The following is a 14,913-nucleotide window of genomic DNA, read 5'->3' on the forward strand; positions in this document are numbered from 1 at the left end:
TGAGAATGGATTGTTGGACTTCAGGTTTGAACCCTGAAATCTGTAATCAGACATGTCTTCGGAGTAGGATGCTGGTATTCATCTCTCTAGCTGCAGTGTCTGCTGCATCTAGTGCACATCTAATAGAAGCGCTGGAAGGAAAATGCTACTTACCAGTATGCATCTGTTCTTGGCATGTAGAGCTGTAAATTCATATACTTGCATAGAACGCCATCTGGTGTTGGGCTCTGATGTTTGTACTTTGTTTTTGTCTTCGATGAAGTCTTTGTAGTCACGAGATAGGTGACTCCTCCTTAGGGTGATCATGCACATGGGCATCGACTCCATCTCCAGATTGTTTTCGCCATAAAGGGTGATGATGGAGTTAGTAAGAAATAGAAAGAGATGTCCATGCGTGTTGTATCTAAGTAAGATAGTACTGCAACAGATAGAGGTACCAGGGGAGGAGGGAGGGCGTATATGAATCTACAGCTTTACATGCCAAGAACAGATGCATCCTGGTAAGTAGCATTTTCTGTTCGAGGCATATGAGCTGTAGATTATATACTTGCATAGACTATACAGCAGTTATCTTCCAAGCGGTGGCTAACCTGTATCTGTGAAGGAAGGAAATAACAAAAAAGGGAGCGAGAGAAGGTGTGGATTCGTTCTCCCTAGCCAAATTTATATAAACAGTTGGAATCCACTGGTGGGAATGGGTGGTCCCAACAGTGGTGGGGAGCACGTAGTGTTCTTTAACCACTTGGACGCTAAGGGAATCAGGTCCATTTAATGAGATTTCCATTGAAATGAATGGGCAGTGCATGACGAGTTACCCTTGTCATTAGCATTGAAGAGGTTAAATACCCCTCACACACCAAGAGGCCCCTTGGTGTCATGCTTCATCATTGGGGTCTTCGCACCCCTCTACGGGATGCGGCGTGCTACTACCTACATCTACGTGGGAGCACTGTTTACTCAGACTATGTGAGGTGTGTGTGTATGTGATATTAAGTGAGTAGTGGGGTTTGAAGTGTTTAAAGTGATTGTTGAAAAGTGCCTGGCTCGGGGGGTATATTTCAAAATCTTTCATGGGCCCCCGGGCTGGTACTGTTAAAATAGAGTGTTACGATGTTCTTATGTAATATAATGTACATCACCTCATGTGTGCGTCAACATGTTTCGGAGTGGAACTCCTCCTTCAGGTCGGGGTGCACAAATCCCCACCTTACTCACGTTTTCTTACCAAAATCTGTATATTACAGAAAAGTAATAAAAATAAATAAAGGCTAATGTGTACCTAAATCAACAATCAAGGAGGTATCTGCGATTAGCGAACCTAGTGGAACAACAAAAAAACAGGGAAAGAAACAATATATTTCGTTCACATCGCCCATAGTCGGTGTCTTACTCTAGGTACAGTGACCTGAGAAGAAGTGTTTGGGCAGCAACTACTAGACAAAGTTTGTCATCCTAATAGTGAAGGTGCACCCTGTAAAAAATGGGGGACAAGGACATGACAACCATAACACAGAACATAAATCACACTCTCTATTTGCATAAACGTATATGGTTCAGGTGACCTGGGAATAAGAGGTAGTGGTCTTAAAGTTGCAAGTAGATGCTTACTTATTCTCATAGTATGATGTGCCTCATGAGCCTCTTAACATGGGAGTTTTGTCGAGCCAATATGCATCCCTTAAGGTAAAGTACAACTCCGATAGCTCACTTACAGGTTTATTGTATCCGATGCTTGTTACCCGTTATGCTACTCACGATTGCCAGGAGAAAGTCTCTGCCTTGCTGCCCCCGACGCGGCTCCGCTATGTATGAGGGCTAGGTCTGGATTCGTGTTTTTATACCTGGCTGTTGAGCCAATTAAGGTCTAATTGCGTTCCTAACCGGAAGGGAACGGGAAGCCCATACATGGTCAATCCGGTTTCAATCACCGCACCCGGCACACTGCTGGTTGCGATGTCTGCGCGCGTGTGTGGGCCTCGAACGGTAGAGTCTGCACCAGCGCGCATGAGTAGACAAGCGTCCCGCAAGCTGCACATGCGCGGGCCCGTCTGTCTGCAGCTAAGGAGTCTGTTTAATGTTGCTCTTAGTGATGCTCATTCATCATAATTAACTTCGCCAATAGTATGGAGCATTTCAATGTTAAGATGGGCTAAGGACGAGAGGTTTTTTGCAAGGGGATATATATTGATCACAATTTCCTGCCCCGATCGTATAATGCAATTTAATGTGGGCTATGGAAAGAAGGTTCTAGCAAGTAGATATACAGTGATCATAGTCGCCACATGCCCCTACGAGATATAGCAGTCAAATGTTGGTGTCCTAAGGGAAAAATTACCCATGGGTGGTTGTTCTGCACGTACTCAGGGGCCGAAGTCACAAAGGGTGACTTTGTGGGTATAGTTGGTACTTTCGGGTCCTATCAGATTTCTGGACTGTACAGGTGCTTGGGGGGGGGGGGGTTGTTTAGTGTCCCTTGTTCAATGTAATTGTCCCCAAGGAAGATCATCATTGAGACCGATGATGTGTGCCTAGCGGAACCCCCAGCGCGGTTCCTTTTCAAACAGTCTATTCTCTGACTGCAGTTGTTCTATTACTGTTCAGTTTAAATCATTCACGCAATGTTGTTCATTCAGAAAGTGGGTGGCCGTTTTACTAGTGCTTTTCTTGCATCTCACATTACTCTTGTGCTCATTTATTCTGGTTTGGACTGCTCTGGTGGTCATCCAGACATATTCGAGGCCGCAGGGACAGGTGATCATGTAGACCACGTGTTTGCTGTTACAGTTGGTGAGTTTTCTTTGGTCCCATTTCTAAAAGTTAGTTGTTTACTTTTCTTCGTCAGGTGACAGCTGCTAAAATTACCAGAGGGGTGGTGCCCTTGTGTGCCATGCAAAGTTAGTTGCTCAGGCTGTTTCTTTTGTGGGCGGGTGTGGACTAGAATGTCTTTCAAATTCCTCCCTCGTCTGTGGGCAAAAAGGGGTTTTTCAAACTTAAGTTCACCACAGATCAATGTTCGCCAGTGCTTCTTGATGATTTTGGAGACCTCGTTAGAGTGAGTGCGGTATGTTGTCACGCAGATAGGTCTCATCTGGTCAGTTTCTTTGGGAACCTTGTCTTCTAGAAGAGCCTCCCTATTATTGTTACAGGCTCGTTTCATTGCTGTCGTAATTACCTGTTCCGGGTAATGTGTCTGCTGCAATTTGATTTTGAGGTCCGCTGCTGGGGCTTTGTATTTGCCTATGTCAGTGCAATTCATCCGTAGGCGGAGGAATTGGCCACACGGGAGATTCTCCCGGAGGTGTTGCGGATGGAAGCTGTCAAATCTTAGGAGGCAATTCCTGGAAGTGGGCTTAAAATGAGTGGTAGTTTCCAATGTTCCGCCTTCGGCATTGATGTTGAGATCAAGAAATACCAAAGACCCATTGGAGACCGAACTCGTGAATTTCAAGAAGGCGTTTTGAGTGTTAAGCCATGTCATAAAATCAGTCACAGATTGGGAGTAACCTGTATCTGTTGCAGTGTTCTTAATACAGCCTGGCCCACACTAGCTTGTTTTGCTTACACATCTACACAATAGTGTTTCGTGAAGGTATGCAGTGTAGACCAAGTTGCTGCTTTGCAGGTTTCATCAAGGGGAATGTTCCTTTAGAAAGTCATAGAAGCCCCCAGTTTGCGTGTGGAATGAGCTCTAGGGGGAATAGTTAATGTATGTTTGGCTTTAGGATAGCACATTTGGATGCACTTAACAATCCACCTTGCAATCCCTGCTTTTGAGATGGGATTGCCTTTATGTGGTGGGGAGAAAGCCACAAAGAGTTGTTTAGTTTTTCTATTGGATTTTGTTCTTTCAATGTACTAAAATATTGCTCTTAACGTCCAGCGCGTGAAGAGCTCGTTCCGCCACTGAGTATGAAAGAGGGAAAAAAACTGGGAGTTCTACAGACTGGTTACGGTGGAAGGCAGACACGACTTTAGGTAAAAATTTCGGGTTAGTCCCAAGAACCACTTTGTTATGATGGATTTGCAAAAATGGTTCTTGTATGGTTAATGCCTGGATTTCACCAACTCCTCTAAGACACGTGATGGCAACAGGGAAGGCTAATTTCCAAGTGAGGAACTGTAATTCGCATTTGTGTAGAGGTTCAAATGGGGGACTTATGAGTCTGGTAAGGATAATATTTAGATTCCATACTGGAGAGGGCAGAGCTCTGGGTGGAATTGTCCTTCCACAAAATGCTTTGATAGCGGGTACCCTGAACAAAGACAAGTGTTGTCAGTTTTGGAGATAAGCTGCTATTGCAGCGAGATGTAGTCTTATGGATGTATATGCTAGGTTACATTATTGTAGGTGCAAGAGAATGTTTTGAATAGTAGCATCTAGATGATTGATTTTGTTATTTGTACAGTAAATTACAAATAGTTTCCACTTTGCTGCGTTGCATGCTCTGGTGGTAAGACGCCTAGCCTCTTTAATGATGTTCATACAGTCTGGCGGGAGATTGAGGGAGCCAAACTTCAAGACTTCAGGCACCAGATCGCAAGGTTGAGTTGGCTGGGATCTGGATGCCTTATCTCTCCATGGATCTGTGTGAGAAGCTTGGGTGAGAGGCGTAGCTTTTGATGAGTAACTACGGATTGCTCCAAGAGGGTTGTGAACCATGGTTGTCGGGCCCATGTTTGAGCAACCAGGATCATTGTGAGGGAATGCTGTTTGAGCTTCCAAATCACTAATGGAATGAGAGGGAGAGGCAGAAAAGCGTAAGCAAATTTGCAGGACCAGTTCATCCATAGCGCATTGCCTTTGGACAATGGGTGTGGATACTTGGATGCGACGCTTGGGCATTTTGGTGTGTGGCGAACAGATCTATTGCTGGGTAGCGCCACATGTGAAAGAATGGAAGAAGAACTGGAGGATGAAGTTCCCGTTCGTGGATCCACTGTGTTTGACGAATGAGCAGAACTGCGATCTGAATGTGTACTCCTGGGAGGTGTTCTGCTGGGAGATATATATTTTGCGGAATGGCCCATCTCCATATGCTTTGAGCTAGGTGTGAAAGCTGTAGAGTGTGCATCCCCCCTTGCTTGCTATCATGTTTGAGCGGACCAGGACTGCTTTGCCCGTCTGATGTAGTTGAAAGGATTTTAATGCCAGTAATTCCAGGTAATTTATGTGGAATTGTTTTTGCTGAGGGGTCCATATGCACTGAATGGTCTAGTTTTGAAGATAAGCTCCCCAGCCGGTGAGTGAAGCGTCTGCTGTTAACACTATCTGTGGAGCTGGGTTGAGGAAGGGCCGCCCTTTGGAAAGGTTTTGTGTGTTCCACCACTGCAGATCGATGTGCGCGGCTTTCCAGGTATCGTTTGTGCAGCGCTTATGCTCTGATTTGGACTGTGATTAATAACTACAGCCTGCTGTGCGCTCTAATTGCCGCTGCGTGCTGGAACTGCCGCTTTGCCCATTTGATTGCTGAATTTGCCGATTTGCCCATTTGCAGTGTGATACTGCCAGCGTGACTCTGTTGTATAATTTGTTTTCATCTCGCCGCTTTTGCTCATTTGCATTTTGTTCAATAGCGTGACCCTGTTGCAGTATTTGCGTTTCCCCCCAAGCGCTCTTGCCGCCCTGACCCCTCCACCTCCATTTTGTTGTTGTTGTCGTCCTCCTTAGCCCGCCCCGCCTCCCAGCTGAAGCGCCCTCGCCCCTTCCCCTCCACCATCCATATATGACAGTTACTCCCGCGCGCAGCGTCCACGCGCAGCGACCGCGCCCAACCCGCGCCGAAGGTGCGCCAAAGGTAAGCCCGTCTACGCCCGTCCGCGCCTGGACCGCGCCCAGCGCCAGACCCCCTGGCCCCCGTCCCTCCCAGCCCCCCCGCATTACCTACGATGCCGCAACCCTCCTAGCCCTTAACCCGGGTCGCGCTCCCAACTGCGTCCAAGCCGCCCCTGGCCAAACCCATGGACCTTTCTCCTGCAAATTCAGCGGCACCGTCAACATCTCCACTACGACCACACCACAGATTCCCGACCCCAACCACCTACAATGCATCCTCCTCAACACCCGCTCGGTGCACAGGCACGCCATTGACCTATGGAACCTACTTGACACCATCTCTCCAGACGTCGCCTTCCTAACGGAAACATGGATGAATGCTTCCTCCGCACCAGACATCACCATTGCCATCCCTGAAGACTATAAGATCACACGCAAAGACCGTACCAGCCACACAGGAGGAGGAATCGCTATCGTCCATAAGAAATCAATCCGCATATCAACCAGCTCTGACGCCAACCTCGCCAACTCCGAACACCTTCACTTCCAGATCCACATCGACCCCAAGACCACACTCAGAGGCACCCTCCTCTACAGACCACCAGGACCCCGCGCAAAATTCAGTGAAGACATCACGGACTTCATCACCCCACACGCGCCCCCCCTCCAAAGACTACATCCTTCTGGGAGACCTCAACTTTCACCTTGAAAAGATCAACGACCGCAACACCACCACCCTCGTGGACAACCTCGCCAACCTCGGACTTAAACAACTAGTCACTTCCCCCACCCACATCGCAGGTCACACACTCGACCCCATCTTCACATCCAGCAACCATGTCTCCTTCAGCCACACTACGGACCTCCTCTGGACTGACCACAGCTGCGTTCACTTCACCTACAACAAACCAAAACCCAGCATCCACCTCCAACCCACCCTACAAAGGAACTGGAACAAAATCACCACGGACCAAATCTCCGCATCGCTCCTTCAAAACACCCCAGCCCTCTCTTCTAACGCTAACGAAGCCGCCGCCAACCTCACCCTATGGTTATCCAACACCGCTGACACCTTAGCACCACTGAAAAAACGTCAAAACAAACCTGGCAGCAAGAAGGCCTCATGGTTCAACGATGATCTCAAGAAGTCCAAGAAACTCTGCCGCACCCTTGAAAAGGCCTGGAAAAAAGACCCAACCACCAGCACCAAGGACGCCTTCAAAAACGCCACCCGCACTCACCACCAACTAATCCGAAAAGCCAAGAAAACAGCATTCAAGGATCGACTTGACAACAACGCCCACAACAGCAAGGAACTTTTCAACATCGTCAAGGAATTTTCCAATCCCTCGGCCAACTCCAACGACATCACCCCCTCTCAAACCCTCTGCGACTCCCTAGCCTCATTTTTCCACAACAAGATCGCAGACATCCACAACAGCTTTGACAACCAACCCGGAAACCAACCCACCCTACCATTTGCTGATCATCTTCCCCCCGGGAACACCCTTAACGACTGGAACCCAATCTCCACTGAGGACACCATCCGCCTGATGAATTCCATCCACTCAGGATCCCCCACAGACCCATGTCCTCACCACATCTTTAACAAAGCAGACTCCGTCATAGCACCGCACCTCCGAGACGTCATCAACTGCTCCTTCAACTCCGCCACCTTCCCGGAAGACTGGAAACACGCTGAACTCACCGCCCTTCTGAAAAAACCCACAGCGGACCCCACCGAACTCAAAAATTACCGCCCCATCTCGCTTCTCCCATTCCCGGCCAAAGTCATCGAGAAAGCTGTCAACAACCAGCTCGCCGCCTTCCTCGAAGCCAACAAATCCCTCGACCCCTCACAATCTGGCTTCCGAGCAAAACACAGCACTGAGACCGCCCTCATCGCAGCAACAGACGACATTCGAACTCTACTGGACAATGGAGACACAGTCGCCCTCATCCTCCTCGACCTCTCCGCAGCCTTCGACACAGTCTGCCACAGCACCCTTCTACAGCGCCTCAGAAACATCGGAATCCAAGGAAAAGCACTTGAATGGATCACCTCGTTCCTCACCGGAAGAACCCAGAGAGTCCGCCTTCCACCATTCAAATCCAAGGCCTCTGAAGTCATCTGCGGCGTACCACAAGGATCCTCACTCAGCCCCACCCTCTTCAACGTATACATGAGCCCCCTCGCGACCATCGCACGCCATCACAACCTCAACATCATCTCGTACGCGGATGACACTCAACTGATCCTTTCCCTCACCAATGACCCCAGCACCGCCAAAACCAACCTACACGAAGGAATGAAAGAAGTTGCCGAATGGATGAAACAAAGCCGCCTGAAACTGAACTCAGACAAAACAGAAGTCCTCATCTTAGGTACATCCCCCTCTGCATGGGACGACTCCTGGTGGCCGGAAGCCCTCGGAAAAGCACCCATCCCGACAGACCACGCACGGAACCTAGGCGTCATCCTGGATTCTTCACTCTCAATGAACAGACAAGTCAACGCCGTATCCTCTTCCTGCTTCAACACTCTTCGCATGCTCAGAAAAACATTTCGCTGGATCCCCTCCGAAACAAGGAAAATAGTCACCCACGCTCTGGTCACGAGCCGACTGGACTACGGAAACACCCTCTACGCAGGTACTACCGCAAAACTCCAGAAGAAACTCCAACGAATCCAAAACGCCTCAGCCAGACTCATATTAGACATCCCACGCAACGATCACATCTCTGGTCACCTTAAAGACCTCCACTGGCTACCCGTCAATAAGAGGATCACTTTCCGACTGCTTACCCACGCACACAAATCACTCTACGACATCGGTCCAGAATGCCTCAACTCACGACTGCCCTTCTACACCCCCTCCCGCCAACTACGTTCTTCCAGCCAAGCCCTCGCCACTGTACCTCGCATCAACAAGACCACCATGGGAGGCAGATCCTTTTCATACCTGGCTGCTAAAACATGGAACTCTCTCCCAGCTTACCTTCGCCTTACCCAGAACCACCTAGCATTCAGAAAGCAACTTAAAACGTGGATTTTTGACAAGTAATTCTCCTCCCCTTCCTAAGCGCCTTGAAACCCTACGGGTATGTAGCGCGCTATATAAATCCTTTGACTTTGAGCTGACCTTGAGCCAGGTTCCACAGACTTGCCAAACACTCTTGTAAGGGACGCATTTGGGTCTATCGAAAGGGACGACGAGAATGCAAGAGGTCATCATCCTGATTAACTGCATGAACACACAAGCTGGTAAGGAGTGTTGAGGCTGAAATTGTGATAGTAGAGCTTGGATGTTGCGTATCCTGAGTGGGTTGGGGTATGCTAGAGCTTTTGAAGTATTTCTTGGAGTTCCTAGATATTGTTGGGTGCTGGTCGGTTGGAGGTGGGACTTGGTGAGGATCATTGTGAATCCAAAGTCACGAAGCAACTCGATTGTTTTGTGTGTGTGTTGCACACAGCTGCTGTGTGACTTGGCTTTTATGAGCCAGTCGTCCAGATAAGGGAACACATGAATACGTTGTCTGCATAAGTGAGCTGCCACTACTGTGAGGCCCTTTGTGAAGACTCTGGGTGCTGTAGTCACCCCGAACGGGAGGACTTTGAACTGGTAGTGTTGCCAGTCTACCACAAACCCGAGATATTTCCTGTGAGCGCAGTGAATGGGAATATGAAAGTAGGCATCCTTTAAATCTAGAGTGGAGAGAAAGTCGCCTTTTTGAAGCAGTGGTCGCACCTGTTGGAGTGACCATGTGGAAGTGGTCTGACTGAATGTAAAGGTTTAACGGTCTGAGGTCCAATATTGGCATGAGAGAGCTGTCCTTTCTTGGAATTAGAAAATATAGGGAGTAAACCCCTGTGCCTTGATGAGGCAAGGGAACTGGTTCTATTGCATGTTTTTGTAATAGAGAGAGGACCTCTTGTTTGAGAAGAGTCAGATGATCCGAGGTCATTGGACGTTGTCTGGGACGGATGTTTGGGTGAGTGGATTTGAGTTCCAGGCAATAAACATACTGAATAATTTGTCTTACCCTCCTGTTTGTTGTGATGGAATCCAAGACAGGTAGGAATTGTGAGACGTCTCCTGGCAGGAGTGGATTGATCAGGGGGCAAGTGAAGGAAAGTCACTGCTTGGTGGTAGGGGAGCTGCGGGCGTGGTTACCACAGCCGCTTTCCTTATTGTTGTTGACCTCTATCCTCCTCGAAAATATCCTCTGGAGGAAGTAGTTTGATTGGGCCTTTTGTATGATGAAGAAGGATGTTCTGAGTCAGTAGTTTTGGAGCCAGCCCTGTAAAAGTAGCAACAAAACGAGCCTCTAGGGGAAGATCTTTGCAAGGCCCCCATGGACTTGGCAGTCTCCGTATCCTTTTTTATTTTCTCTAAAGTTTCATCTTCTCTAAAGATGTATCGATTGTGGGCCCAAAAAGATGCTCTTGGTCGAAAGGCTGATTAACAATAGTGGATTGCACCTCTTGCTTGAATCGGATATCTGGAGCCAAGCATGCCTGCGTAGCAAAAAGCTGGTATTAATAGCACGAGATGCTGTATCAGCCGCATCAAGGGCACATTTTATACATTTGTTGGCTATTAGTTTACCCTCCTGTCATTAGCTTTGTTTTTATATTGCTCAGGAAAATGTTGCATAAGGTTTTCAAGCTCATCATAGTGAGCTCGGTCATATCAATCTAACAAAGCTTGTGCGTTTGGCAATCAGACAAGGGTTCGCAGCCTGTGACGCAATTAATTTGCCAGATGCGTCTGAGTTTTGATTCTTTATCAGGAGGAGGGGCGTCGCCTGTGCTCTGTGAATTAGCCCTCTTGCATGCATTAGACACTACAAGAGAATCTAAAGGGACCTGAGTTCTAATGTACACTGGGTCATTGGGATCTGCCATATATTTTTTGTACACCCTGGAGTTAAGGGTCCTGGCTCCGACATGGTCTTTAAACACTTCTGGTGCATGTTTTAGCATTGGCAGGGTGTGTGTATACTTTTGTGAGGCTGCAAATGTTTCTAATAAGAAGTCGTCTTCTAAGGGATCAGAGTGTAATTGTACCCCGTGGTATTGGACAGCCCTACTAATTAGTTGTGCAAACCCAATGTTATCATCTGGCGGTGACAGCCTAGAGGGGTCGAGGTTCGGGTCATTGCGTGTATCTGGATCTGTATTGTAATAATCCCAAGGATCTGTGTCGTGTGGGATTGTATGTGCGTCATCATCCCTATCTGTATATGTGGTCCCATCCCCACCCATATCATCTTCATCATCTTGTGGTTGAGGTGAAAATGTATGTTGTGGGGAGAGTGCTGGAGAAATTAGCAAATTAGGATCAACTGGAGAAGGAGAGGGAGGTAGAGAAATATTAGTGCGCATTTCCTTCCGTTTAATGGATATTTCAGATTCTTCTGAATGGTCCAGTTTCCTCTTTTTAGCAGGCTTGCGGAAACATGACTGGTTTCTGGGTCAATGTGGAGTTTTTATTTTGCATTGGATCGAAAAATCTGGAACAGACTGTTGTTTGGGTACAATGTCCTTTTTTGGTACCGAATGCTTAGGGTCAGAATGTTCCTTTGACTTTGTCTCTGAAGCTTTCTGCGGGTTCTTGAACTCCTAAGCTTTTGGATGCAGGAGTTTGTAGCTCCAAGACCTTTTTTGCCACCAGAAGGTTTTGGTTTAACGTGTTTCGGCTCCGAAGGCATGTCTGTTTGTTTCGACACCAAGGGTTTTGGGGCTGAGGTTGTTTTTGGTGGCAACGAAGAAAGGGGTGGCACAGGTTTAGTTTTGGGCTTCGGTGTTCAAGGAGACTTGTCGGCACTGGAATGGGGTTGGCTCGAGCCTGAGCCAGAAGGCTTTCCTTTGGTTTTCATAGCCGGGCCCGAGGGCGGGGCATCTGAAATATGTTGCCAGAGTCTACTGAGCCCGCGGAAGGAGATGTTACCCAAGCCTTTTGTTTGGGATTTGTTAGGAGAGGGATCTCTGTACTCATGGACCGTTGAGTCGGCGTGACTGTCTGGTCCTCAATGTCGGAGTCATCGGCCTCGGAGATGGAGATCTCCCCTTCATCATTGGGAACTGCTCCAAAGATGTCCGGACCCAAGCTGCTTCCGCGGGACATTTCGTGACGTCGAGCTCGACAGTCACGGATGGTTTTCTTCAACCTGAAAGATGCACAGGCCTCGCAGTTCTTGTCTTCGAACTCTGGGGAGAGGCAGAGATTACAAACCTCATTTAAGACAGTGTGTGGGAACTTAGCACCACACCCGGGGCATTTTTTAAAAGGAGTCCTTTCCATGGACTGCTGGCGTGGTCGGCGCGGATAGATCTTCGACTCGGGCCGCTGGGTTTAAGTCAAGGATTTTTGTATTATCCGAAGATGCACGTCGAAAGGGAAATACGATCAAAACAATACCGTCGATGGGGTGAAGAATTGCGCATCGAAGGGGGGTTCGAGAACTACAATGACACAGGGAGCAGCAAATCACATCCGAACCCGATGGCGGAAAAAAACAATCTGGAGATGGAGTTGATGCCCATGCGCACTATCACCCTAATGAGGGGTCACCTACCTTTTGACTACAAAGACTTCTTTGAAGACAAAAACAAAGTGCAAACATCCGAGCCCAACACCAGATGGCGATCTATGCAAGTATATAATCTACAGCTAATATGCCTCGAATGGGTCTTAACCCCGAACTCTGTTTGCATTCATTTGGATTAGCAGGGCAGACAAATTGGCTGCGAGGGTCTTTTTCATGTGGTTCTAGGCCACTTAAAGGCTACTAGGAAGTTCCTCTGTGGCTACTGTTAATAATGTCTTAGGTCTACAAAGCTGGAGCACACCAAACTGAACAGCCAAATTACTTCCTTCAGACTTTTCAGTCTTGGGGTAGTGATGGCGAGCAATGCAGGCTTGCTCCAGAAAATGGAGGTGGTTAGAAACTCAGATTCACTGTCACAGTGAATAGCGATCAATAACATCAAATATTACAACAGGTAAATAACTCACAAGCAAATAAATAAAACAGCTAAAGTTTAGCTAAACATTTAAAACAAGAAGGTGACAAGACATTCTCAGTTTTTATTGCTAAGAACAGCAGGTTTTACTTTTCCGGCAATCCATAAAGCTAACCTGCGTATAAAGAGAATCCTCCATCAAATCATGTTGTATCCTTCCTTACCTGACAGATTTGCCCAGGATATGCTTGTAGAAGGAGCGTGTGAAGTAGCACTCAAGCAACCGGTTGTCATACACCGCCTTTGCCACAATGCGGCCCACAAATTTGAAGTAGCTGAGGTGGTTGGGGTTGCAGTGTGACGATGGGTTTATCGTATAGGTGACACGGTCACCAGGAGAGGTACGAAACAAGGCATACATGGGATTGAACATCTCCCGGGATATGATCATGTACCACTCCCGCAGCAGGCCTCCAGCATCTTGCCCTTCCTCGCCTTCAAACACGATGTACCTACAAATGACAAGAAATGGGATATGAGACTGCTGCTGGCGAGGTCAGATGCACCCATGAACTACAGTACCCAAAGGAGAGATGGCAGTCTAAGTGCTTGCATCCTTATCAATGCTAGGTCTCTTAAAAGTCTTCCAGCAGCACCATACCAAGGAATTTTGCATGCGAGAAAGCTTCTTCAAATCCGACCTCCAGCAGCTGCACATATTTCACTCAAGTATTGTTAAAGCTGACTAAGTGCCACTTGTTTTTTTTAACCAGAACCAGTTCTGTTTCAAGCAACTTCAATTTGTTCACTTAACTTCCATCAAGTTAATAGTACTCATTTGGTCTCAGCTGTAATTAAAAGGAAGCTTAAAGTCTTACAATCTGTTTTTCATCTCCTCTGGGGACTTTCGGTGCAGCTCACGGTAAGAGTCTTCAAACACATGGTCTCTGCGGACATGGACAGCCATGTCCTCTTTCCGTAGACCTTCATCTAAGCGCTCCAGTTCCTGACGGAAATACCTGTAGGCAAGACAATCATTAATTCACAATCCTGAGGTGGCAGCCTGGTGGTTGTATACTTGGCCAGAATGGCTCATAACAAGTTTGGCGCAGCACACCACTCTTAAACACATAGAAGCACAGAAGGGATTTCTTTAAATGTAACTTACTTGCGTTTGACATCAAAGTCCAGAACCCGAATGTAGTCCACAAGAACAGCAAAGGGCCCATCTGCCAGGTGAGTGGTGGACTGACGGAGGATCTGGTTTAATACAGTGCGATGAGTCTCTGGTGAGTAGAACGGAGAAAACATTAAGAGTGACTAACACATGTGACAAAGAGCTCTTTGTGGATTTCCTGTGTCACGCAAACAAAATATGAGAACAACAATACTTGAAAAAACTATGCAACCTGTCTGTTTAGGCTCCTGCTATCAAACAGGTGACAATGCTTGGCCTTGAAGCAGCTGAACAAATATCTCAGAGCCTTCTCTTTTACCAAAGTGTTAACCGTACTTCACTGATAATCACTAAGCTGCATACGAGTATTGATTTTTACGGCTGATCCATTAGAGCTAACAAAGCAATCCAATAAAAACTTTATATAAAGTAAGAGGTCCTGAGGAACTAACCTGCAAATCGGAGAAACTTCTGTGTATCATGAGGCAAGCTGGAGGAGATGTGCATAGATGAAGGTTCTCTGGAGAAGAATGGGTCCAAAGAGGAAGGTGTGGCAGGTGTGAGGGGGGCAGGAGAGAGGGGCGGGGGTTCATCTTTGATATGAGAGAGCTGACTTTCCCGGGTATCCCGAACAGCCGGCTTGCTCTCCCGCTCCGTGGCATGAACTAGAAAAAAAGCTTCAACCGCAGGCTGTAGCACTGGTGAGGGAAGAAAAAAAACAGACATTTGAAGGAAATCGCCATTCAACCGAACAGAGATTTTTCAACACCACTACTAATGTTTTATTTGGAAAGTTTGGATGAGTTGAAAGGTGGAGAAAGGAATAAGATCTTAATTCATCCATTTTTTTTAAAGTTACTTTCTTAGTATTCAGCCCTTAATCTGTCGAGTATACAATTTCTAGTTTGTATTCTTTAGGGTATATCTCAACGTGTCACAGTGTGTAAGTAAGGACTAACTACTTACCTTTGGGTAAGTTCTAGTGGATCCTTC

General features: G+C 47.3%; 1 protein-coding gene across 2 annotated transcripts in view; it reads right to left on the minus strand.

Annotated features, from left to right (window-relative positions):
• HUWE1 (HECT, UBA and WWE domain containing E3 ubiquitin protein ligase 1) overlaps nucleotides 1-14,913 on the minus strand; it is a 1,800,886-nt gene that overhangs the window by 96,618 nt on the left and 1,689,355 nt on the right. For both annotated transcript variants that reach the window (XM_086940169.1, XM_086940170.1), the window contains 4 exons: nucleotides 14,373-14,618; nucleotides 13,912-14,029; nucleotides 13,622-13,762; nucleotides 12,968-13,255 (listed from right to left, as the gene is read on the minus strand). In XM_086940169.1, the coding sequence (XP_086796295.1) occupies nucleotides 12,968-13,255; nucleotides 13,622-13,762; nucleotides 13,912-14,029; nucleotides 14,373-14,618 (793 nt within the window). The remainder of the gene's footprint in view (nucleotides 1-12,967; nucleotides 13,256-13,621; nucleotides 13,763-13,911; nucleotides 14,030-14,372; nucleotides 14,619-14,913) is intronic.

The sequence above is a fragment of the Lissotriton vulgaris genome, chromosome 10 (genome assembly GCF_964263255.1).
Source record: "Lissotriton vulgaris chromosome 10, aLisVul1.2, whole genome shotgun sequence".
NCBI classification, from domain to species: Eukaryota; Metazoa; Chordata; class Amphibia; order Caudata; family Salamandridae; genus Lissotriton; species Lissotriton vulgaris.